The sequence below is a fragment of the Elephantulus edwardii genome, unplaced genomic scaffold, assembly GCF_000299155.1.
Source record: "Elephantulus edwardii isolate Elephantulus edwardi_28Jun2011 unplaced genomic scaffold, EleEdw1.0 scaffold00025, whole genome shotgun sequence".
In the NCBI taxonomy this organism is placed as follows: Eukaryota; Metazoa; Chordata; class Mammalia; order Macroscelidea; family Macroscelididae; genus Elephantulus; species Elephantulus edwardii.
The window spans coordinates 17,849,349-17,874,295 of record NW_006399775.1 but is presented as its reverse complement, the minus strand read 5'-3'; the positions used below and the strand labels follow the sequence as shown (position 1 = coordinate 17,874,295).

The 24,947-nt window shown below is 38.6% G+C and overlaps 1 protein-coding gene and 1 pseudogene across 1 annotated transcript in view; one reads left to right on the top strand and one right to left on the bottom strand.

Moving 5' to 3' along the window:
- Nucleotides 1-3,060: 3,060 nt before the first annotated feature.
- ALG8 (ALG8, alpha-1,3-glucosyltransferase) overlaps nucleotides 3,061-24,947 on the top strand; it is a 34,137-nt gene continuing 12,250 nt past the window's right edge. Inside the window, exons 1-8 of the mRNA XM_006882889.1 lie at nucleotides 3,061-3,210; nucleotides 6,234-6,312; nucleotides 9,141-9,334; nucleotides 12,444-12,553; nucleotides 13,420-13,487; nucleotides 17,019-17,145; nucleotides 17,412-17,515; nucleotides 23,090-23,210. Coding sequence (XP_006882951.1) covers nucleotides 3,116-3,210; nucleotides 6,234-6,312; nucleotides 9,141-9,334; nucleotides 12,444-12,553; nucleotides 13,420-13,487; nucleotides 17,019-17,145; nucleotides 17,412-17,515; nucleotides 23,090-23,210 — 898 coding nt within the window. The 5' untranslated portion in view covers nucleotides 3,061-3,115. The remainder of the gene's footprint in view (nucleotides 3,211-6,233; nucleotides 6,313-9,140; nucleotides 9,335-12,443; nucleotides 12,554-13,419; nucleotides 13,488-17,018; nucleotides 17,146-17,411; nucleotides 17,516-23,089; nucleotides 23,211-24,947) is intronic.
- LOC102877603 lies at nucleotides 3,222-4,574 on the bottom strand (annotated as a pseudogene).

The following is a 24,947-nucleotide window of genomic DNA, read 5'->3' as shown; positions in this document are numbered from 1 at the left end:
CTTCCAGAAACTCAAGTTATTCAAGAGAGGGTGTAGAATGATCTTCCAGTCAGGAAGTCAGGTAACTGTCTTACACATTTCTTGGCCTAATATTATGGCCAGTGCTGCTTCTGTTTGTTGAAATGTCTCAGTTGGTATTTCATCACCTGGCACCTTATTTTTCTCCAATACCTTCAGTGCCGCTCAGACTTCTTCCTCTAGTACCATTAGTTCTTGATTATATGCTGCCACCTGAAAAGGCTCAACACTGACCAATCCATGTGGTAGAGTGACTCAATATATATATATTCTTCTGATGCTTTCTACAACACTCAATAATTTACCCATAGAATCCTTCATTATTCCAACTCAAGAGCTGAATTCTTCCTTTTTGATTATTTTTTTCTTATTGTGATTTGGGTGAAAGTTTACAAAGCATTTCCATTAGCCCTTCTATCCTTTCCCTTCCTGACTTCAGGGCTTTATCCTCAGCAAGGCTGCTTTTGACTTTATCTAGTTGGTTATTCTAAGAAGTGTCTCTCTGGTGTTATTATTCACCTTATAGGCCTGTCTATATGTCTATTGTTTGACTGAACGCTGAGCCATGGGAGTGTAAATTCTTTCTTCAATTCTGTCAGCTTTAGAAATGTGTTCTCTATGGGGCGATTCTACTTATAAGGTTAATGAGTTGCAATCTACAGCACTGCACAGCAGAGGGGGGTGTTAGGGGAAGTTTCCCCGAGGAAATTGCATGTGATTTGAGTTAAAAGAGTGAAAAATTAACTAGCTAATTGGAAAGCTACTCTCTGGCTTGCTGGTCTGTAAGAGCCACTGAAACCTATTCACTGTTGGTATTTGAAATGCTGGTGGGATAACTCCCAGCCTCACAGCAAATTTGCTGTCAAGAACCTCTTTAAAGTACAAAAGAACAAGGGTGTCCTCTTAAGAACTAAGGTGCATCTACCCCTTGAGCCAAAACATTTTTACTTGCTTGCTATGCATTTGAAACCTGGACAGTAAATGAAAGAATGAGGAATCGATGCCTTTGAGTTGTAGTGTTCAGTAAGACTGGATGGCCAAAAGAACAGACAAGTCTGTCTTGGAAGTGATGCCAGAGTGCTTCTTAGAGGCAAGATCAACAGATTTTATTTCATATATGTTGTACAATTATCAAAGACTGTCCCTACAGTAAGTCATTATACTTTGGCAAGATCAACAGATTTTATTCCATATATGTTGTACAATTATCAGAAGTGGACCATCCCTACAGTAAGTCATTATACTTGGGAAAGTAGAATAATGACACCTAACAACAAAAGCATGAATGGTTCACAGCTTTAATTTGCTTGGCTCCACGGTGAACACTCTTGGCACCAGTAGCCAGGAAATTAAAAGGCGCATTGCCATGGGAAAATCTGCTGTTAGGGACTTCTCCAAAGTACTGAAGAGCAATGGTGTCTCTTTGGAGACTAAGGTGCTTCTGGTACAGGCCATGGTCTTTGCAATCACTTGTTATGCATCAGAGAGTTGGACAATGATCAAGGAGGATAGGAGAATTGATGCCTTTGAGCTATGGTGCTGGAGAAGAGTATTGAGGGTACCATGGACTGCTAGGAAAACAAACAGGTTCATCCTAGAAAGGGTTAAACCGGGTAGCTCCTTGGAGGCAAGGATTCTGAGGCTCTGTCTAACATACTTTGGACATGTTTTGAGGAGAGGACATCATGCTTGGGAGGGTGGAGGGACAGCGCAGGGGAAGGCCCTCTATGAGGTGGATTGATTCAGTGACTGGGGTAATCGGGATGGGAGTGTCAGAGACAGTGCGACTGGCACAGGACAGAGCAGAGTTTAGGGCTGTTGTACATAGGGTTGCTATGAGTTGCAAGCGACTCGACGGCACATAACAACAAAAGGAGAAAGGTGGCATTCTAGATAGCTGAACAGCATTTGTGAAAATGAACGGGCATGACCTGACAGGTTGGAGAGGCTGAAAGCATGTCAGTGTGGGTGGCTAGAGCGAAGAGAATGAAAGGATGAGAAGGCTGGAAGAATGAGAGTTAACGCTTAGGAATGATTTTAGCAGCAAGAAGTTGAAAACTTGATCAAGAGTGGTTTCAACGCTTAGAAGCATGGAAGTAGGTGGTATTTGTTTAGTGGTTTAAGGATGTCAGTACCAGAATCAAGTACTCTTTCCTCAGAACTAAGTTCAGTTCCACACCTCATGTAAAGTCAAACACAAGAAGAATGAGAAACTGGGGCAAAATCAGTGCCAATTACCTACTATGTTTTAGCAAGAAAGGAAAATCTTCTCTAGAAATTACGTCTTCTCCCATCAGAACTGACACAATCTGGGAACGTACTAAAAAAAGCAGAAATTGTGTGCTCTGCCCTAAGCCCACTGAATTAAAATCTTGGATTTTTTATGGACACTCCCGGTCACCTGTCCATTAAGTGGGAGAAGTCTAGGTTGCTTCTAGAATGGGCTGCATACAAGCAGGCACTGCACGAAGAGCTGGCTCAGAATTCTAGGCTCTTTCTCACTTCCGTATCTTACCCATGCCATTTTCCACCTGTATTATCGTTTCCTGTCTGCTTATCAGATTTCTAAAAAATACCACAGGTGTCCCAAGTTGAGGTCTATGTGACTCTGCAGTTCTCTCACGTACTTAAATCCTAATTTCTCGCATTACAATTCTCTTTCATCAGCTTATCAACGTCTCTAGGGCTAGATACAGTTCCTTCTCGCCTAGATATCGCCCTAATGCCAGGTAAATTAAACACTCAGAGCAGATGCCAGCCACATTACACTTTACACAAACTGTTATGCGCAATCGAGTCGCCTGCGACTCACAGCGACTCTATGTCCACAGAAACCTGGCCCATCCTGGGGCAATCTCATCGTCTCCGACAGACCTAGTCCCATTTCTGATAAACAGACTCATAAGCAATACAAACTCCAGCTGAAGCCCACAAAGACCCAGACTAGTGCAGCAAAGTACCAAAGAGGACCGCTACCGTGGACGACTGAGAGGTTGGACGCATGCGCACAACTCGCCGCCGCGGCTTCGGAGGCCCTTCCCCGCATGCGCGGGAACCCGGATTTGGCCCTCATTGGTTGAACGTGCGGGGTTCAGTAATGGCGGCGCTCCGAATTGTGGCTGGTGGTAGCAATTGGTTTTCGGCTTTGGCGCTCGGAGTGACTCTTCTCAAATGCCTTCTCATCCCCACCTAGTAAGGGACTCTTACGCCCAGGGGCTGGGCAGAGATGCCCTGCGCTCGGTTAAGGTGGGAGGGATTAGCTTGAATGCACCTGGGTAAGAGGAGGGAGGACTTGGCGGCCCTGTGGTCACCACCTTATCTTTACTAAGCTTCTCACTACGCTCTTTCTTACCTAAAAACACAGCCTTGAGTCCCTACTTCAGGCGTGGCCCTATCTGACATGGGTCAAGTCATTTTAACGTTCCTGAGCCTCGGGATCCCTATGTTTAACTTGCAGATCAAGAATATGCCGCTATCATTCATTCATCCCTGTTGGATTGGGTGTTTGTGGGGTGTTTTTCTTTTGGTTTGTTTTTTAAGTCATTTATTGTAAGATAATTTACAATCTTGCTGTCTTTAGTATTATGAACAGTGGACTAACGATCTTCTTGACAAGGACAGCTTTAAGCATAATGAAATGAGCTGGCTTAACTTTTCTTCTTTACCTCTTGTATGAGGATGACACTTGATTTTCATTAATCCAGAAGCTGCAGCACCAGAGATCATTTCAGTCAACTCCTTTGTAATGACAGCTTGGCTGATACGGTTGAATGTCCAAGTCAGTTTGTCGATCATCTCAGAGGCATTCTTGCTGGCATTGTCATCCTGGCACTTTGTTCACTCGTGGTAGACTCCTTCAGAGAGTAGTCAATGATGTTTACCAGTCTGTATTCTTGGTAATTTTGTAGCACATCAGCATCACTATCATCACAGATACTCATGCTTTCAGCACTTGCATTGATATAAAGGGAAAATAGGGCTTTCCATCAATCTTAGAGGAGATGACAGACGTGAATCGATTAAAGAAGATAGATCCTTCATCCAATTCATAGCCAGAATTCAACAATTCAAGGACAATAACTGATGTATCTCCAAATGTAGGAGGCTTCCCTCTTCTTTAAATGTCACCAGAAATTGGTCCGAATGAGCCCTATTCAGGATGCCCCTGATTTAATCTCCATTCCCAACAGTCTTATTTTTCACCTGCCGTAAACTCGGCCACCTCATTTTTCATCTGTTTGACATTCGAGGAATGAATAGCACCACAAAGCCCTCGATCTGAGGATACACCAGTAAGAGGTGTTTTTTTCTTGCCTGCAGGAACCTTAATATCAGCTTTCTCGTAGAGAGCCATACACCCGAGCTGCTTTCAGCTCCCTCTCTGCTCAGGCGTATTTTGCTGCTACTACCATTTTCATAGGCTTGGTAATTTTTGGAATGTTTTTGATTGACTTCAGTCACCTGGTAGTATCTTTTAAAGTTGCTATATTTTGAATTTGGGTCCATTGTGGCTGCACAGCCCAGACCAAGACAACGAGGTTTGTCTGAGAAAACATGATGGTGCTGGCCTTGCTGAAGGTTGGGCAGATCCATCCCTGTTTTATTAACTGCCTTGTCTCGCATATTTTGGGCACATTGCTAGGGAAGGCTGTTCGTTGGAGAAGGACATCATGCTTAGAAAGATGGGAAGGATCCTCAACCAGGTGGATGCAGCAATGGGCTCGAGTGCCAGAGAATGTGAGGATGACACAGGACAGAGTACACATCTGTTGTTCATAGGGTCACTGAGTTGTACTTGACTCAATGGCACCTAACAACTGTATCAGACGCGGTTCCAAGTCCTGGAGATACAGTGCTGAGCAAGACGGTTCCATTTATTACCCTCATATATTACCCTCATATAGTTGCTTGGGGCAGACTGACAAACATAAAGTTTCAAATTGTTGTAAAAGCTATGAAGGTAAATGCATGAACTTGCTTCTGACTCAGCGATCCAGCCATCCATATACCACTGTTTCACGGTGAAACCCTGCCTTCACAAATGACTGCTGTGTTTGAGCCAATTTTTGCAGTCACTGTGTGAATCTTGCCTGTAGTGGTCAAAGAAGAAAAACCACTCTTAGGAAGTAATATTTGTGTTAAAAATTGAAGGAGAAAAAGGAGTCAGCAATGTGAAAGCTGTTCAACACAGGAAAAAAGTGCAAAGACCCTATAGCAGGAAAAAAACTTCAGAGCACTGTAGGAACAGAATGATTATTGTGATTCAAAAGTACCGAAAAAGGAACAACACAAAATGTAGACTTATAGTGGAAAATAGAACTAATGTTGGTTTATATAGAAATTGTCAAATGGTAACCTAATTTGTTGTGTAACCTTTTCCTGAAAACACAGTAAGATATTTAAAACCACAGAACAACCTAGTGGTCACTCCAAAGAGCCATATGCTTACGTGGGCTAGATGTTTCCCATTTTGGACATTAGCAGTGAAAATTTATTAAAGCAAGCACACATTGTGTTAGTCATCAGAGTGATAACATTTTTACATATATGTAAGCTGATGAATATTGGAAGAGAAAGCCATGAAAGATACTGGGAAAGGTTTGGCTAGGAAACTTAGGATAGTTATTGCAAGTGTAGTACTGTATTTGTAGATATAAATTTGCTTTGGCTGGAGACTTGCTTGTTTTGGTGAATCTGGTTAATTCAAGAATGTTTTGCACCTGTCTATGTGTTAGGTACTATTTGAGACACTGAGAAAAAGAAGGTGCTTGGGTTGTGGAGGGATAGTAAAAAAGGAGGATTTGGAGCATTGTGGGGGGCGGAATGGGCCTTTTATTCCTTTCTCTGGTGAACTGGTACTCATCCTTGATAATGCAGCTTCTCTATGAGGCCTTTTCTAGATAAAAAGATGGTAATAGAATTGTCTGTGAACAAGAGTAAGTCACCGATGAGCGTGAGAAAAAGTATGGGCTTTTTGTCAGCACTTTAACTCTGGGATCTTTTCACTTGTAGATCTCCAACAATTTTTGAGGGTGATTTCTGACTTCCAGTGAAGTGAAGGACTTTGGGATTATGTGATACCTATTATCTGTCTTTATAGGACAGTGAGCCATGACTACTTAGGGGGTGTGGATCCATTTAAAAGAGTATTTAGGAAAACGTGAAATTGGTAAACGTTACAGAAGTCCATTTTGTAATTTAATTGTTTTGGGTAGCCATTCCACAGATTTTGAAGTACACCGAAATTGGCTTGCTATCACTCACAGTTTGCCAGTGTCACAGTGGTATTATGAGGTAGGTCTTCATTTTCACCTTTTTGAGGCTTGATTTTCATTTTGGAGTTCATATATATAATATATATGTAATTTTTACTTTATATTAACTTACTTACAAAGTTTGTATACATTGTTTTTCACACCACATCTTTCTCATTTCCTTAACCCACCCCTCCCCCCACCCGTCAGATTGTGCGACCCTATGATTACCCCCCTCTCCTCACTCCTCTGCTCCCCTCCTCTCTCCCTTAGATCCTCGTACACATTTTACTAGTTTCTATTTCTACAAAAATGGTCTTCTACACTATTTGCCCTTATGGGACTGAGTTAGTTCATTTTTTCATAGTATACTCCAGTCCCTCCCAAGTTAGTGATTTTAAAAATCATTGTTCCTGTGTGCTGTGTAGTATTCCATCATGTGAATGTACCATAATTCTTCAGTGCATTTGCTTGTTGTTGGACATTTGGGCTGTTTCCATGCTTTTGTGATGGTGAATAACACTGCTATAAACATTGGTGTACAAGTCTCCGTTTGTGCCTCAGTTCTCATTTTCTCAGGGTATCTTCCAAGCAGTGGAATATTTTGTTTTTAAAATGATATATAGAAAACCATGTATATATATCATTAATATTTAAATGCACTTTAGAAAACCATCTATTTATATCATTGATCTTGTCTCTGTCAACTGTTATTTTAATGTGTAAAGAAATCATCAAATATGTGTGGGCTTCCGGTAATAAAATTAACTACTTTGTTACTTTTTGAGCCATCTCTGATTTTCTTTCTGGCATGAATCAATGAAAAACAGACATCAGCTGAGGAATGCCTTTGTCAAAAGCAATACGTTTTTTGAGGCAACAAGTAAAGTTTCTTACTGTTTTTTTTAGGTTTGTTTTGATTTTTTTTTAAGAAGGTCAAGTCAAAATAACCTAGATGAGTAAGTTCCTTCTCACATTTTAACACTATAAACATTTCACTGGAAAATGAATTCTTTTAATGTGAGTTATTTCAGTGTGCATTTCAGCATTTAGAGGCATTGTATGTAGTCAGGAATGTGGGCTTCCTGGTTTGACTTTCATCTGCTTCTTAGTAACAGTACTAGAGGACCCAGAGGCAAACTGCTTGACCTTTCAAAGCCCTACTGTCCCTAACTATCAATGATAACAATTGTTAGGATCAAATTAAAACAACATACATGAATTACTTACCACAGTGGTTAGAACTAAAACGCTCAACAAAAATTATTACTAATTTGCATTATTAACACAATGAACTTAGTCATCTAGGTGTATTAATGAACATAAGCTAGCCTGTAGATGTTAATATCACCATCAGTATTGGATTTTATTTTTAATTGTGTGGAAGAAGATCTCTAGACGTTTTCCCTCTTAACCTCGCAGTTGAACATTCACCATCTAATACATGTTTATTTCTAAATTCAATAATGCTACTATATTAATAATGTTAAAAATAGAGTTAAAAATACTTTAAAAATTTTTTAATTAGAGCTTTGCAATTCTATAAAAATGAAAGATCTAGAACAGGCAGATGTCTAGTAACAGAAGGGTACCAGTGGTTACCAGGCAGTAAGGTGAGGAGAGAATAAGGAGTCAGTTCTTACGGGGTGCTGAATTTCTGCCTGGAGGAAGGAAAAGCTGTTGGAAATGGAGTGGTTACAGTTACACAGCATGGTGAATGAGACTGAGGTCACCGAATGATACAAATTATTCATTAAGAGTAGTTGAAATGATAAGCTTTTTGTGAAACATATTTTACACAGTTAGGAAAGAAGCCAGATTTTAGTGTTTTCTTTCTATACTTAAGTGTCTCATCTTGTTTACAGCCCACGTTGGAGAGTAGGCATTAGAGAGGAGCTTTTCAAAATGTAGAACTTAAAGTAGAGCTGTAGCCTTGAGTTCTCTAGAGAGAAAAACCTCTGAGATTTCCTCATGCCTCAGACTTCTCCATTTTTTACCAGTAAAAGGTATGAACAGGCTGCTTCGTAGTATAACCTTTGGTTGTGATTCATTCTCATCCTCAGTGTTCAGCTAACAACCATATTTTATACCACAGGGAGACTTTAAAGTTGTCTCTTTGGGCAACCAGTTGGTACCCAGTGAAGCTTTAGTGTATTTCCAGGAAGATAGCAGCCTTCCATTGAAAAGAGCAGCACATCCACCAGATGCTCTGCTAGAGAAGGAGGAACAATCTCCTCCTGTACCGGTCAGATTTGATTTGACGGTACACACACACACACACACACACACACACACAATAATAAAATTAAAAAAATTTAAAAAAAAAAAGAGCAGCACATTGTGAGAAAGGAGGTGAAATTAATACTTAACAATATGTAAAGTACTTAGTAAATGTTCAGGATATAGAAATGACAGTGGATAGTTTCTACTGTCAGAGATCTCATAGGCTAGTGAAACAAAATAGAACATTTGTGTAGCAGTTTGTTGTTTATAAATAGACTTAATGTGAATTTTCTCATTTATCTTCATGTGGCAGATTTTACAAATGAAAAAATTGAATTTCTGAGCTAGAACTTGAACCCACACTGAGGAAACGTTTGTTACACTACAGCTTCCAGGGATCCAGATCAATTCCCTTTAGATAATTTACTCTATTTAAGGAAATGGATGATCACACTAAATTGTTTAGAAAATTAATTTTAATGTTCTATTTAGTCTTATGTAGGAGTTGCTCTGTTAATTTAAAATGTATTTTAAAGATGGCTTCATTGTGCTTTTTTAAAGATAAAGAGATGCAAAAGTTTTAATCTTTACGTCCTTTATTATTCATTTACTTGGAATGTATTTAATCTTTTATTTTGATCACAGGCAACGTCAGAGTGGACCTTGGATTACCCTCCTTTTTTTGCATGGTTTGAGTATGTCCTGTCACATGTTGCCAAATATTTTGATCAAGAGATGCTAAATGTCCAAAATCTGAATTACTCCAGCTCAAGGACTTTACTTTTCCAGAGATTCTCTGTTATCATTACAGATGCACTCTTTGTGTATGCTGTTCATGAGTAAGTATGCAGAATATCCTTTTGAGTAGATACTTTGAAGAATTATTATGATATTAAGTACTATTAACTAACTTGTTCTTTCTTTGGGGGAAAACAAAGTAAATGTAATTTAGTAAATGCCTGAAGAATTGAAAACTATTCTGTGGTTTAAATTGTATAATAAGTAATGACCGTAAGGAGACTGTCTGAATCTTGTAAAAAGAAAAAGTATATGGGTCAAGTGGGGTTATAGCAGCAGAGGTAAAACAAGAGATTGCATTAATTCTGAGAAGAGAAGTAATCCCAAGGAGAGTTCAGGGCCATTTCTCCAACCCACAGTGGCTTCATATGCTTTTCTTTCCTTTCTTGCTACAAGCCCCCAGAGACTGCCATGAGCTATCATATTCTTTGGGGTACACACACCACATGCTTGTGTTAACTCGTGTTAGCCACTAAAGTTGCTGCTCTTACTCAACTTACATTCTAGTAAGTTTATGGACTCTTACTGAGTACTTTAGTAGTTTCTGGACTCTGCTTCATGGAGACTTTTGATAATTTTAATTTATGTTTATGTTTTAAATTTTTTACTTATAACTGAATTTTAAGTGATTGAATACTTGTATATACAGAATCTATTGCACAGTGAAGTCCAATGAGTAAGTTCTCAGTTAATGTTGATTTCTGTTCTGTTCTAATCCTTGCATCTACTGGTGTGATTGAAACAGAGCAGCAGCTGGTGTCCATTAACAGCCCTTGTCGTCAGTGGGTAGTTCTGCCAGACTAAGTCCTTTAGGAAAAGAGTTTCTTAAAAATTGTTTAACCCTTGCTCATTGAGTAACTGTTTGACACCGTAACTTTCCTTTTGTTTATAACCTTACAGGGTTTAGGTTGAAAAAGTGATTTATAATGTATTCCTTTTAACCAAGATTTCTAAAAATCCTGGCTCCCCAGGAGGGAGTACTGGCAGAAAGAGTTGGGGAGTAGAACTCATTCCCATTTACAATAATTTAAAGGGAACAGTTAAGCAAAATATAAATTGTTGAAAATCTGTGGCAGATCTCAGAACCAGACTCTACTCAGAGATTATTCATTTACTTTTATTTCCCTATTACTCTTGGGGAGCTCTGGTAGCTTCTTCTTGTAAGAAGTCAAGTCGAGTACAACTTATAACAACCCTACAAACAAAAGATCTGAACCCTGGTCTATGCTGTGCCATCCTCACCCTTCCTGACACAGAAGAGCCACTGCAGCAGTCACTGTGTCAGTCCACCAGCTTGTGGATCTTCCTCTCCTTCACTGACCCTCCTCCCTTCCCAGTATCATGTCCTTCTAGTAAGGAATTGCGCTGCCACGGCAATGGGTTTCAGTTCTACCAGCTGCTCTGCAAGAAAAAGATGGGTAGTCTTCTCCCATGTGATTTATAGCCTCTGAAAACCCAGTGGAGGGTCAGCTATGAATCAGTTCTTACGCAACGGTACGGTACATATTAGCAACAGCAGTACTCTGTAGGGGGACATCTGGTGGTGTAATCCATAGAGAGTTGCACTGCTTACCCAGAGGCCATGCTTCTCCAGCAGTTTGAAGCTACCAGACACTCCGTAGGAGAAAGATGGGCGGGCAGTCTCCTCCTATTGAGATTTACACCGTTAGAAACTCAGTGAAAGGTCACAGTGAGTTGGAACCAACTTGACAACGGTAAGTGCATGTGATACTCTGTAAGGTAATCATTTTCTTTTAATGAAGAAGCTGAGGCTGGAGGAGAAACAAGGCACCTCTTGCTACCCGTAAAAACTCATTGCCATCTCATTGATTCCACCTCTTAGCCACCCTGTAGAATAGAGTAGAACTGCCACCTAATGTTTCCATGGCTATAATCTCTACAGAAGCAGATTGCCCATCTTTCTCCACTAGGGATGCTCATGACCTCGGACTGCTGGGCGCTTAACCTCTGTGCCACCAGGGCTCCTAAATATTTTGCTAGTCTTCTATAATTGCATCTTTACCGTGTTTTATTATTTGTTTGAGATTTTGTTTTTAAGATTCACTAGTATTCAAATGAAACACATTTAAAAAAATCTTTTTATAAATTGGTTGTCAAATTCATTGTCAGAATTTTGGAAAACGTCTAAAAATGTAAACTTGACCCCAAACTCCTTCACTTAGAGATGTGACTGTAAGATTCATTCAACCTTTTTTGCGTGTATGTGAATATAATTTTTTAAATGTATTTTTTACAAAATAAAAATATACAGTTTTGTTACCTGCTGCTATTGTAACTTAAGGGAGCTTTAATGGTGCAGAGTTGTGCTGTCAACTCAAAGGCATGCAGTTTATATCCACCAGCTGCTTCATAGGAGAAAGATGGATGGTCTCCTGTGTGGTTTACAGCCTCTGAAAACCCAATGAAGCCCAGCTGTGAGTAGATTGTCACATAACAACAATAGCATGGTTACTTAATGATACATCTTGGCCTTTAAATGACATGAAGTTTTACAGAAGGATCCTTTTTTCTATTATTTGAACAATCAAGACCTGCAAATATGTAACTATGCTTAATTTGGCTGATATGATATGAAACAGCACTTTAGAGTGCTTTGTTGATGTGTACTACGAAATTGGAACCAACTCATTGCTGGCCCTTCAGTGCCCTTTCAGAGGCAGAAAATCACACAGGAGCAAATTGCCCATCTTTCTCCTGCATCACAGCTCGTGGATTCGAACTGCTTGCCTTTGGTTAGCAGTGCAACTCCTTACCACTAAGCCACCAGAGCTCCCTTTAAGATGCTGTTTCATCTTAAGTTTTTCACTCTTCAGGACTAAAACAACGCATATCCTCTCAATTTTCAAGGGTTTGGTTTGGATTTTTGTTATTGGATTCTTTTTTTTTCCTTTTTATTAAATGTAGACTTCCCCTTCCCCCAAGATCAGCATTGCTGAGAAAGAAAGAGGGACCCTCAGGTCTTTCTGTCTCTTGCCCCCTTTTTAAGAGCCTACATGTTTAATCAATTAAAAAGGGCACAGATTGTTGGTCAGAAAAAGCAAACTGACAGGATAATAGTGTTCTCTGCAGAAGTATTGATCTAATGAAGATAAACATTGTTTCTGATTCTTTCTCAATGTTTCAATATAGGTGCTGTAAATGTATTGATGGGAAAAAAGCCAGTAAAGACTTTACAGAGAAGCCAAAGTTTATTCTGTCAGTACTATTGCTGTGGAACTTTGGGCTATTGATTGTGGACCGTATCCTTGACATTTTATATACTTTCACCTTACTTCTGTCTTATACAGACCAAATATAAGATTAAGTCTTTCTGTAATGCTGGTTCTGAAATGAGAGCTACTTTCTAAAATGGATAGAGGATGGATTGGTGGATTCTTAAAACTGTGATCTCTATCCAAATGTATTGGGGTTTGGATGTCAGAGCACTTTTGTCATTGAAGTTAGTGGCAATGTATATGAAACAAGCAAAGCAACATACTGGGATTTGTTAATAGTGTTGATTAATGTATACTCGTAAATAGTTTTAGAACACATTTTTATAGGAAAGAGATTATCATATTGTGTCTTCAGGGGAAGGCCTTAATGCTTTTCCAGTAGGCAAAGTTCTTTAGTCCAGTAAGTCTGAATTCAGTGAAAATCCTTGTTATAGAACCCTCATACTTTCCGTCTTCATGATGGCAGCCTGATTTGAGAGAAAACATTGACTCTGGTTGAAGATGTATCTCTACTCAAATGTTAGCTTTAGAACTACATGTGAATTAATGTCCCTGTGCCCTAATTTATTGACCTATAAAGCAGAGATGATCATTTGTTGTGAAGCTTCATAAATAAATCTCTGCATGTTTTACACACACAATACATTGTTTCTAGATATCTAAGGAGGGAAAATAGTATTTTTTTGTTTTTTCCGTAAACAAATTTAATTAAAAAGTTTACAGAGATTTCACTTTGCTTAGAGCAAATGCATTTATGAGAAGATCAAATTGATAATGTTTTTGTCTTTAATCACTTATGAACAAAGCACTTGTAACTTCTACACTTGATCACCTGGCATGATGCCTTGTGAATTTAGTGTGTCTTTTCTCTTTCCTTGACCAAAGTTCAGATATTCATTTCCAGTACAATGGCTTTTTATTTGGATTAATGCTACTTTCCATTGCAAGATTATTTCAGGTAAATGCAAAATTGGTAAATTGGATATTTTTGTTCACCCTTAAGTGTGCTTTTTAGCTTGTAAAAGCAGAAGTGTAATGGATGATTGGTAAGTTCAGTTGACAGTTTCAGTTTGCTAAATCCTAAAGACACTTTCATTGGATTTTTTAAAAACAGATTCCATCTTCTCATTTGATGATAATTTTCTCTAAAATTATACACTAAAAACCAGTAACATTGTGGAAGACTTCAATTAAGCATGAATATTTTATATTTGATTGGAGTTTTATTATCATGGTATGAATTCTCTAGCAGATTTTACAATGTAAAACCATGATGGTGATGTTTTACCATCATAAGTATGTAGCATAATATAATGGCAAGTATGTGATTTAGAATTGGAAACCTGGCTTCCAATCCTGGCCCTTTGCCTAATAAGCTGTCTGACCTAGGCAATGTTGACTCAAACATATTAGCAGTTTCAGGTTAGGTATATATTACCTGTGTCTTACTGTGTGAGTTTCACAATCGTTCTGTGAGGTTGGTACTATTATCATCCGTTTAGAGTAGAAGAAATCACAGATTCACATTTCTGGGCTACCCCTCTGTCTCGAGAGCAGAAAATGGGGTACAGGGCTCTGAGCATCTCTCTGAAAGAGCAGGGGGCAGTGAATTTGCACAGCTCCTCACCATCTCAAAGCAGATAAAGAGCCCACAGCCCAGCACCATGGTGCCTCTAAAACCACACCAGTAGCAAGGGGTTCGATATTCATTGCTAACCTATAGACTTTACTTATACTTGTACCAAGAGTGGTGTTTATTAGGTAAATGTGTTGAGGAGTGGGAGAGGCAAAGACTATCACCCAATGCTAGTCCAGATTTTAGTCCAGCAGTCCCAAGCCAGAATAACAGCAAAACATAATTCTTTAATTAGTAAAAGCCCTGGTTTCAGTTCAGCAACATAAATTCAAGAAGCCTCTGGTTCCTTAATCATCCAGCAAGACTTACCTCCTTCAAGCATCCAGCTAGAACAACAGCAAAACCTTTAACTGTGGCCAGAACAAATGCAAGAAGCTTCAGGTCACACTTTGCCACAGTTTGTCCACAACAGTGCCACAGTCTATTCACCACTATCACCAGGGTCTCAACAGAGTTTTGCTGCTCAGTAATGGGAAGAACTCTCTTAGCCTAGTTCCACAGCTGTTGATGATTTGCAAGACCATGTGTCTACAGTTAAGGTAGCTGGAAAACAGTGGGGACTAAGGCAGTGGCTTTAAAAAGCCAACTTTAGGCAAACATCACCGCTCACACTCTGGCTTTTCTAGCCATTATTTCTTATTATCTAAAGGATCAGCCTTCCCCTTACCAATATGTAAGCCAGCTGCTTCATTCCTTATGCCATGTTAGATAGCCAATTTTTAATTTGCCCAGTCTTATAAAACCAGTTCTCTGAGAAAACAAGCGTATTTTTTTTCTCTCTGAAGAATCTTTAATTACACTTGAAACTTTCAGCATCCACATGCATAAACGAAGTTCCAGTCCAAAGCAAACCATCAGGTAACAGCTCTTGGAACGAAACATTTTCTCTTCCTCTGGTTGGTTTCTGGTCAACACATCCCCAGCCCTCTGTGGCTAGGTCCAAACAGGCAACAGCCGCACTTCTTGAGAGTCCACACTTCTTCCAGTGTTTCACACCAGCTGGTCCTCTTACTCAACCTTAGCCCACATGGCACATAGGCTTGACAGCAATGAGTGGAGGAATTTGTTTCAAAACAATCCTGTTATGTGTGTTTAATAATTGCTATTTCCTCTATCTTTGTTTTACCTAGGAAAAATGTTATAAAAAGTCAAGGAAAATATTCTGTAGGCGATCTACAGAGAAGTGATTCTAGCCAGCTTTTCCTGAGCTGTTTTATTACTGTCAAGTTGGAACCAACCCATAGATTACCCTCTGACAGGTTTTCAAAGGCAGTTAATTGCCCAGGAGGAGATTACCGATCCTTCTCCCATGGAGCAGCTTGCATTTATTTAGTTCTAGTCAATTTTGTCTTTATTTTGTTTTTCAATCATCATTAGCCTTCTTGGTAATTTATTAGGATCAAGTGTTTTTAGCCTGATATTGCAGTATGTTACCTAGTCTGTAGCAGAGAATTTAAATATTCTTTAGTACCATAAAGATCCCTTATAACATAGTGCCTTATGCTCTGTGCTGCTAACTGAAAGGTCAGTGGTTTGAATCCACCAGCTACTCAGAGGGAGAAAGTTGAGGCAGTTTCCAATAAAGATTTAGCCTTGAAAATCTGAGGAAGGGTTATTGTCAGATGGACTCTACTGGACAGTCGTAAATTTGGGTTTTGGTTTATGCTTTAGTATGTGTGTGTGTGTGTGTGTGTGTGTGTGTGTGTGTGTGTGTGTAGTGTCATGCTCCAAATGCTCCAATACCCAGCTGCTTTTTGGAAATCATTCCCATCTGTTACAAAACTGTAAGAAAGTAGGAGTAATTCTTTAACCTCTAACTTGTAGGAAAAACTTCGTGTGTACTACTGATGATGTAGCCTAAACTTCTCATCAAATTTAGAACTTAAAAGTATTTCCTAAAAACAAAAGTCTGTTGAAATAATGAATTTATGACCCACCAGGAGGTCTGGTGGCCTAGTGGTAAGAAACTGTGCAGCAATCCCGAAGGCATGCAATTCAAATCGACCAGTTGCTCCACAGGAGAAAGATGGGCAATCTCCTATGTGATTAGACTGTCTCTCAAAACCCACTGGAGGATCAACCCGCTGAAAGGTCAGCTCTGGGTCAGTTCTGACTTGATGGTACACAGTAATAACAACAACAACAACAAACTCAGTGTAAAAGCTGGCTAAAATCACTTCTCTGTCTTCTCTGTAGATTGCCTACAGAATATTTACCCTGACTTTTGGTAATACTTCCCTAGGTAAAACAAAGATAGAGGAAATAGCCATTATTAAACACACGTAACAGATTGTTTTGAAACAAATTCTGTCACCTACTGCTGCCCATCTTATTCTAGTTGATAGCAGCCCTCTAAGACAGAGGTGAACTGACTGCTCCACATTGTTTCCGAGGCTGTAAGTATTCATGAAAGCAAAGGGTTGGTCTGTCTGGAACAGCTGACTGATCTTTTAGTTCTCAGCAAGGCACTTTAATCTCCACGCCAAGGCTCCTTGAAGCACGTCTCAAATATCACATATGAATTTTTCTGAATATAGACAGGTAGTCTGTATGATTTTTTATTTAATAAATTATTTGGGGAATAATGTTACGTTTACAGAGATATTTTAGGGAAAGTAGAGAGTTCCTATTTGCCCCTCATGTTCCCCTAATATTAACATATTAATATTAATTTATTAATATTAAATTAACATGCCCACATTAATATTTGTTAAAACTAAGAAGCCAAATTTAGTACATTTGGATTTCATCAGTTTTCCCTTAATGTCCTTTCATCTGTTCCAGGATCCAGTCCAGGAGATTACATTTTTCATGCTGAATGTTAAAGTGATATTTTTCTTTTAAATCTCCTAGAAAAGGCATCTAGAAGGAGCATTCCTCTTTGCTCTTCTCCTACATTTCAAGCACATTTACCTCTACGTAGCACCAGCTTATGGCATATATCTGCTGCGATCTTACTGTTTTACAGCAAATAAGCCAGGCAAGTGTTGGTGATAATAACACAGATTTTTGTTTGTCTTTTGTTTGTTTCTGCTATGTTGACTGGGTGGCTTTCCTGGTAAAGGATTTTGTGAGGTATAGCAGAGGATTTCTCAAGTACTCTTCCTATAAACTCTTTTACATATTATGATTTTTCTCTATTCTTACCATATTATAAAGATTGTTTTACTACTGGGGTATACTTCCTTCCAGTTTTAGCACATGGTGCCAGATATCCTGGCTAATGACAATATTCCTTTTCTGTAGATGGGTCCATCCAATGGAACAGTTTCAGCTTTGTCCGTGTTCTTTCCCTGGGCCTGATTGTTTTCCTAGTTTCTGCTCTTTCATTGGGTCCTTTCTTAGCCTTGGTAAGTTGATTTTTTTTCTTTTTTACAAAGTATATATATTTTTTTTTCTTATTGTTGTTGGTTAGCCATAAAATAATAAAGACAGGAATATATACAATAAGAAATCATGCTATTTCTTTCTTGTTCCTCCTCCTCCAAAACAAAATGGTATTCTTTTTGATATTTTTGTGCGTATTAAATGTATATGTATGTTTAATTTATTTTTGTGTGTTTATTTTTATGTCAGACACATGAATGTACTTTTTTCTTCACCTTCATTGGGGTCATCACTATGCAAACTATTTTGCTTTTTAAATTAAAAATGTATGATAACATTTGTCCACTTTAGTAAAGAAAAAATTTTTCTACAGCCAATCATTGCATACTTAATAACTTAATTGAACTTTGTAATTCCTCATTTTTTAAATTTTGTTGTTGTTGTTATTCTTCATTTCAAAAGAGATTCCACTCTAAAATAAACCTGGTGGACTGAGACTCTCACATAATTACATTAGAATTACTTATTTAATAACATAATTCTGTATTATGAGCATTTCGGTTCTTTCCAAGTGTTTTAATAGTAGAAAGCAATGCTGCAACAAATTCCATATATATTTTTATGTATTTTTGTGAGCCTGTGTTTTGGACTGTTGTTGTTTTTATGTGCCACCAAGTTACCTGAGACTTATAGCGACCCCATGTACAGCAGCTCTGAAGCCTGCCCTATCCTGAGCAAGTCTCACTAATTTCAACACACCTACCCCCATTACTCTAGTTACTGTGTCAGTCCATCTCATCAGGAGTTCTCACAGGGGTCTTCCTTCTCAGAGGAGTCTTCCTCTCTTGTGCTCTCCCTCCACCCTTCTAAGCATACTGTCATCCACTAAGGACTGGTCCCTCATGGCTACTTGCCCAGAGTATGTGAGATTGAGCTTCAAAATCCTAGCCTCCAGGGAGAAGCTTGGTTTCATCCTCTCCAATGCAGGCCTGTTTGTTCTCTTGACAGTCCATGGTATGTTCAAAACTCTTCTCCAGCACCACAACTCAAAGCCATTGATTCTTCTGTCACCCTTAGTCATTGTCCACCTCTCTGATGCATAGCAAATAATGATTAAGACCATGGCCTGGATCAGGTGCACCTTAGTCCCTAGACTGACATCATTATTCTTTAGCACTTTGGAGAGGTCCATGACAGCAAACTTTGCCATTGCAACTTTTTATATCCTGACTGCTGGTGCCAAGAGTACTGATTCTGGAGCCAAGCAAGCTAAAATTGATTTAACAACCTCAGTCTCTTCTCCATCTATCATGTTTCTGCCAATTGGCCCACTGGTGAGAATCTTTGTCTTCTTAATGTTGGGTTTCACTCCATATTGAAAACTACAGTCCTTGACCTTCCACAGCAAGCACTTCAGATCCTTCTCAGCTTTGGCAAGCAAGGTTGTATCATCTGCATTTTTCAGGTTGTTGATGAATCTTCCTGCAATGCGGATGCCACATTCCTCTTGAACAAGCCCAGCCTCCCATAAAAGGGAAATTTGTGGATCAAAACTATGTGCATTTTATATGTTAATCATCTTTTGGGAGGAAAATTTTCAGATTTTCCCCTCAAATGGAAGTCAGAACAGGAAGATTCTTTTTAAAATTCACCATCTTCCATATGACAGATATGACCTCAATTCCCTGGACTTTAAAATAGTGAAGATTTTCTAATTTTGTGGGAATTATCTTAATTTTCAGGCTTATTAACAGCTGTATTAAACTTAAATATTTCAGTGAATTTTTTACCTTTCCTGAATTCCTAAAATGCTTAAGCCCAAATTTAAAGTTTAAGAAATCCTCAATATAGATAACACCTGAATCACTTTACAATTGATATCTTCCCTAAAACCATGGATTCTCTTATAAATTATAATTATGTATATACTGAAATGTTCATGGATGAAATAAGAATGTCTGGAATTTGATTGAAAACAGTATGAGGTAGAGAAATTAATAGTGGTATAGATGAAGTTCAAACAAGGTTGGTAATGAATTGCTGTAGAAAGAGTAAGTGCTGGGGGGAGGGGGCAGGCAGGGAGAAAAGGGCAACAATGAATGAGTGGAAATACAAAATCTCTGTAAACGTTCATTAAAATTAATTAAAAAAGAGTAAGTGCCACACCGGGAGCACCTTTACCAACTTAGCAGGAAGGAACTTCCCCATCCACAGCATCAGTAGCACAAAACCAGTTCCTATGAGGTCAGACAGGTCCCCCACACTCCCAAGCCTCCTTCTAATCATCTCAGCACCAATCCCACTGCTTTGCTGGGTCCAAAATTCAATGTGACAGCTTCTTGCCCCTAGGCCACCAGAGTTCCCTCAGAATCATGAAGAGGAGTCAAAAGGTTTTAATCCAGATTAATAACAATACAATCAAGACAGCTCCAGACATGTGCACACTGACACCTCGTGGCCTGAGCTTCGTGGCTCTAAGTGTTCCCAAGTTCTCAGTCCTGCTAATATTGGCTATCCACCCAATTGTTCAACAAAGTTCTCAGTCCTGCCAGTATTGGCTTCCCACACCTTCAAAGTCCCATCTCCTGTCATATCTCCAGTTCAGCCATGTCTGCTGTTGCCATCTTGGAGCGTGTCCTGCATTTTCCTGCCACTTCACTGAGATGGGAAAGGTCTCTTTCCTCTTCTTTGGCTGGGCAGCTAAAGCTGATCAATTTATTGGCAAGCCTACCCAGTCTTCTTGTATATTGTTGAGACTGGGCAATCTTCTTGTGAGATGGTAGATAGCCAGTTCCTTTGTGGACAAGCCAACGTGCCACATTTGCATAGTCATGCCCACCCACATGGTCAGTCATCCACATTCAAATAATCCTAGAAAAGTCATATTGAAAGACAAACTGTAATTGCTAACTATTAAAACTGCATTGTTGTTATGTACCATAAAGTCAGAATCAACCCATAGCTGACATTCCAATGGGTTTTCAGAGGTAATAAATAGCACAAGAGGAGATTACTTATCTTTTTTCCCATCGAGCAGCTAGTGGATTTGAACCACATGCCTTTGGGTTGGCAGCACATGTTTTTTAGGAGTAGCTATTCCTTGGGAAGGGACATCCTGCTTGGAAAAACGGAGGGTTAGTGAAAAAGAGGAAGATCCCCAACAAGATGAATTGACACAGTGACTGTAGCAGTGGACTTAAGTGTGATAGATGATGAGGATGGCACAGGATAGGACAGGATTCAGATCTGTTGTTCATAGGGTCACTATATGTCACACTCGACAGCAACTAACAACAAAAAGAAGCCGCCAGAGTACCCTTAAAACTCTATAGTGATTATATAACCCCAAATCACTGGTCATTAAGTCAATTCCAAGTCCTGATGTCTGTGTATACACAGGGGCTCATTATATCATGCTCAGTGTTCTGCTTTATGTATGTTTGAAATTTACACACATTCTCAGTCAGCTCTTCAGTTGATTCTGATACCCATGGTGGGTAAAGCAAAGGGGAAAGATCTGATGTGAAAAACAATGTATAGAAACTTTGTAAGTAAACTGGAATAAAAGAATAAAAATAAAAAATAAAAGAACCATTGCTTCACATAGCACTATCCTTTTTAAAAAAAGTGTTAAAAAATATTCCTTTCTGAAATAAAAACTGGTGAACTAGGACCCAAGAGTTTATATCCTAATTATCCGAACTTTACCATCTGGCTAGCCAACTTCAAAGGAGGCCAAGAAGTGAAGGTTTTTTTAGGGCAGTCATGATTATTTAAAGTTTCACTATGCTACTTTTCTTATTTGTTGAGACTAATATTTTTTTTTTCATGTGTGTGATTTTGTCTGAATACTGCGTTGGCAAGTTAAGGATTAAGTGTTATTAGAAGCAGCAGTGAGGATGGCCATTGTCCTTTGCCATCCCTTCTCTCAGGTCAGCTCCCCTGATGGACCGTTGAAAATAATTATGATCAGGACCTGAATTTTGGATTCTTTACTTTCTAGTTGGATGACCTATAGTTAACGCTTGGTCTCCAAACATGCTGTCTGAACTTAGAATCTCAATAATATGTATAATCAGTGAAACAATGAATGAATGAATAGGAATCCAAGTTTTCTGTAACTTTTGTTAGAATGACAATAAAAAATTATAAAAAAATTACAAGATAGTTACACAAATAATTTGTATAACCAGGAATACTTCTGTAATCAATTTTGAGTGTTCTTGTCCTGTATAAGTAGTATTTTGGTGAGAATCAATTAAACCGATGTATCTAAAGTGTCTCAAATTCTATAGATACTCAGTATCTTTTCCTTTCTCTCTTTTTTTCCCAAACTGACTGTTGGGTTATATTTTATCAGTTTGTTGTTGGGTTTCACTGTTGGTTTGGGTTTTTTTGTTTGTTTATTAGTTTTCTTTTGTGATTTGAGTGAGATCATATTACTTCTTAATTCTAATGTCTTATTTTCTACTTACTAATTTTCACTCCTCTCTCCCTCCTTTCCCATCCCTAGTAATCATGTAAGAATGAGTTTATTTGTGTGTAAACCTTTCACTAGCTTTTTATAATGGTGGTCTTATATACTACTCATTCTTTTGTGCCTGACTTACGTCCCTCAGTATGATGTCCTCTAGATTCATCATCAACATATTTTTCTTTTTAACCCCTTCTTATCTCACTCTGAAACCAACAAAGTAATTTTCATTCCCACTAAAATTAAAAAATGCTACATCTTGGGGTGTGGGTGGGGTGGGCGGGGAGAAAAGTGCAACAATGAATGGAATTCCATAATCTCTGTAGATGTTCACTGAAATAAAAAAAATTAATAAAATAAAATAAAAAATTAAAAGAAATGCTACATCTTTTGTAAAATCTTTTCCATCCTCCACTTCTAGTAGAGTTAGATAAACTTCTATTTGTTCTCTCTTTGCATCTTAGAAATATGTCTGTTATCCTATTTATTTTATAATAGAGATAAATTCAAAGCACTTTCCCCCTAGTACTCAAAGAACTTTACCATATCTTGTCTACTCAGCAAATGAGCTTAGATAGCTGAAGTTCTCCAGGAGCACACAAAAACTTATTCTAAGGGAGCTTTGGTGGGTGAGTGGCAAGAATCTGCCCTGCAATCCTAAAGGTGCAGTTTTAATCCACCAGGCACTCCCTTGGAGAAGGAGGGGCAATATCCTCCTGTACCAGTTGGATCTGACTCGATGGTACACAAGAAGAAAGAAAAAACAAAAACTTATTTGAAGAAGCAAAGACTGGAAGCCAGATGTCATAACTTTCTGCACACTGTGCCATAAACTATGACCTCTGGTAGTGCAGTGGTTAAGTGTTCAGCAGCTAGCCAAAAGGTCAGAGGTTTGAACCCTTCAGCAGCTCAGCTGTGCAGAAGAAAAGACTTGGTGATCTGTTTGTATAGAGATTACAACTTTAGAAACTCTATGGGATAGTTCAGTTCTGCCATATATGATTACTTATGTGGAAATCAACACACTAGCACACAACAACATGCCATAGATAATTCTATTTCTCTTTTGAATTTAGAAAGGATTGGTCAGTGCTTAATCTGTTCATTTTTTTCTTTTCAACAGAATCAATTGCCTCAAATCTTTTCACGACTCTTCCCTTTCAAAAGAGGTCTCTGCCATGCATATTGGGCTCCAAACTTCTGGGCTTTGTACAATACTTTGGACAAAGTACTAACCATCATCGGTATAGTATCAACCCTTTTCACTTAGACTATGAGTATTGAATGAACTACTGTCAGAGAAATGGGAAAATCTGCCTTGTGTTTTTGCTGGCTGAACTCTTATTCTTTATTCTAGCATTTCAGCATTCATGTTGAACAGGAGGAGCAGTTCTTGGTAATGTGGCTTCAGTGCCATTAACAGCAGGCAACTACACAAAGACTCTTTGTGGTAGTAAAATTATTGGTACTTTCTTTGGGGGGAAAAGGAAACATGTATAAATATTTTAAGAAAATTTTTGCCATAATCAAAATTGTATTTAGCAGAGGTAACTCTGTTTTTAAACCTAAACATGTGAAGAAGCAGAAAAGAACAACATGGCAGTTGTGATTCTAAATGTTATACTAGTGAGGAGAATGAAAGATGTGCTTTTAAAAAAAATATGTGCATTTTGGTATGATGAGAACTGAAATGGGAAACACAGGTATACTTTTACATTTGAGTAATGGTGAAAAATAACATGTAGCATTGAGAAGGTTCTGCAGATAAGAACTCAGTCTCTATGAGAGAATCTGGATTCTGAGTCTATGAATCCAGACTTGCTTAGAGAGAAGAGGACAAGATCTCGAGTGGGAATCAACAAACCTTTGCTGTAAACCACCAGCTTTTTAAGCTGCATACTATATTTTTGTTTTGTTTTATAACCTTTTAAAAATGTAAAAACTCTTTATAAAGGAAAACATTGCTATGGAGTCAATTTTGACTCATCTATTACCCTGTAAGATAGAATATTATGGTCCCATCAGGTTTCCACTAATGATCTGAGACCAAATGAGCTGTGAGTTGACATCAAGGACATCATCCTAAAGAAAGCAAGAGTTCATTCCAGAGACAAGGAAGAAAAGGCCAGAATGAACATCAGAAGAGACTCTGAAAATTGTACTAGAATGTCAATAAGCTGAAGGGAAGAAATTCCAGTGTAAAAAAATTGGCAGAAAATTCCAAAAGGCAGCTTGAGAAGACAAAGCAAAGGATTACAACAAAATGTCCAAAGAGCTGTACTTGGAAAATAAAAAGAACTTGCTCCACTCAAGCAAAAGAATAGAAAAACAAATTCAAGGCCCAGGTTCAGTTCTCAAGTTGAAAGAACTGGAAAACAAACTCAACTTGAGTTGCCATACTAAAGGGGGATTCTTCGGGCAAAATCTTGAATGATCCAGGAAGCATCAAAAGAAAATGGAAGGGAGCACTGGTGGCCTAGTGGCAAGAAGCTGCACTGCAGTCCCAAGGTGTGCAGTTCAGATCTACCAGATGCTCTGCTGGAGAAGGAGGGACAATCTCTTCCTGTACCAGTCAGATCCAGTTTGACAGTACACACAAAAATAATAAAATTTAAAAAAAAAACCCTAGGGAAAAAAAGAAAGAATATGGAGTCACTGTTCCTAATATAATTGGTTGACATGGAACCATTTCAAGTAGTAGCATATGATGAAGAACCAATGGTAATGAAGGAAGAAGTTCAAATTAAAGCAAAAAAAATAAAGCCTCAGGAATTGATGGGATACCAACGGGCATGTTTGGAGGGGTGTGGGGAGGGAAGATGCAACCCTCCGTATGTTCACTAGACTGCCCAAAAATATGGAAGACAATTACCTGACCAACTGACTGGAAGAGATCCATATTTGTTCCCATTCCAAGAAAAAGGCAAACTATCCCTATGCACATCCAGAAACTTCTCCAGTAGGGTAAAAAGGGAAGCCAC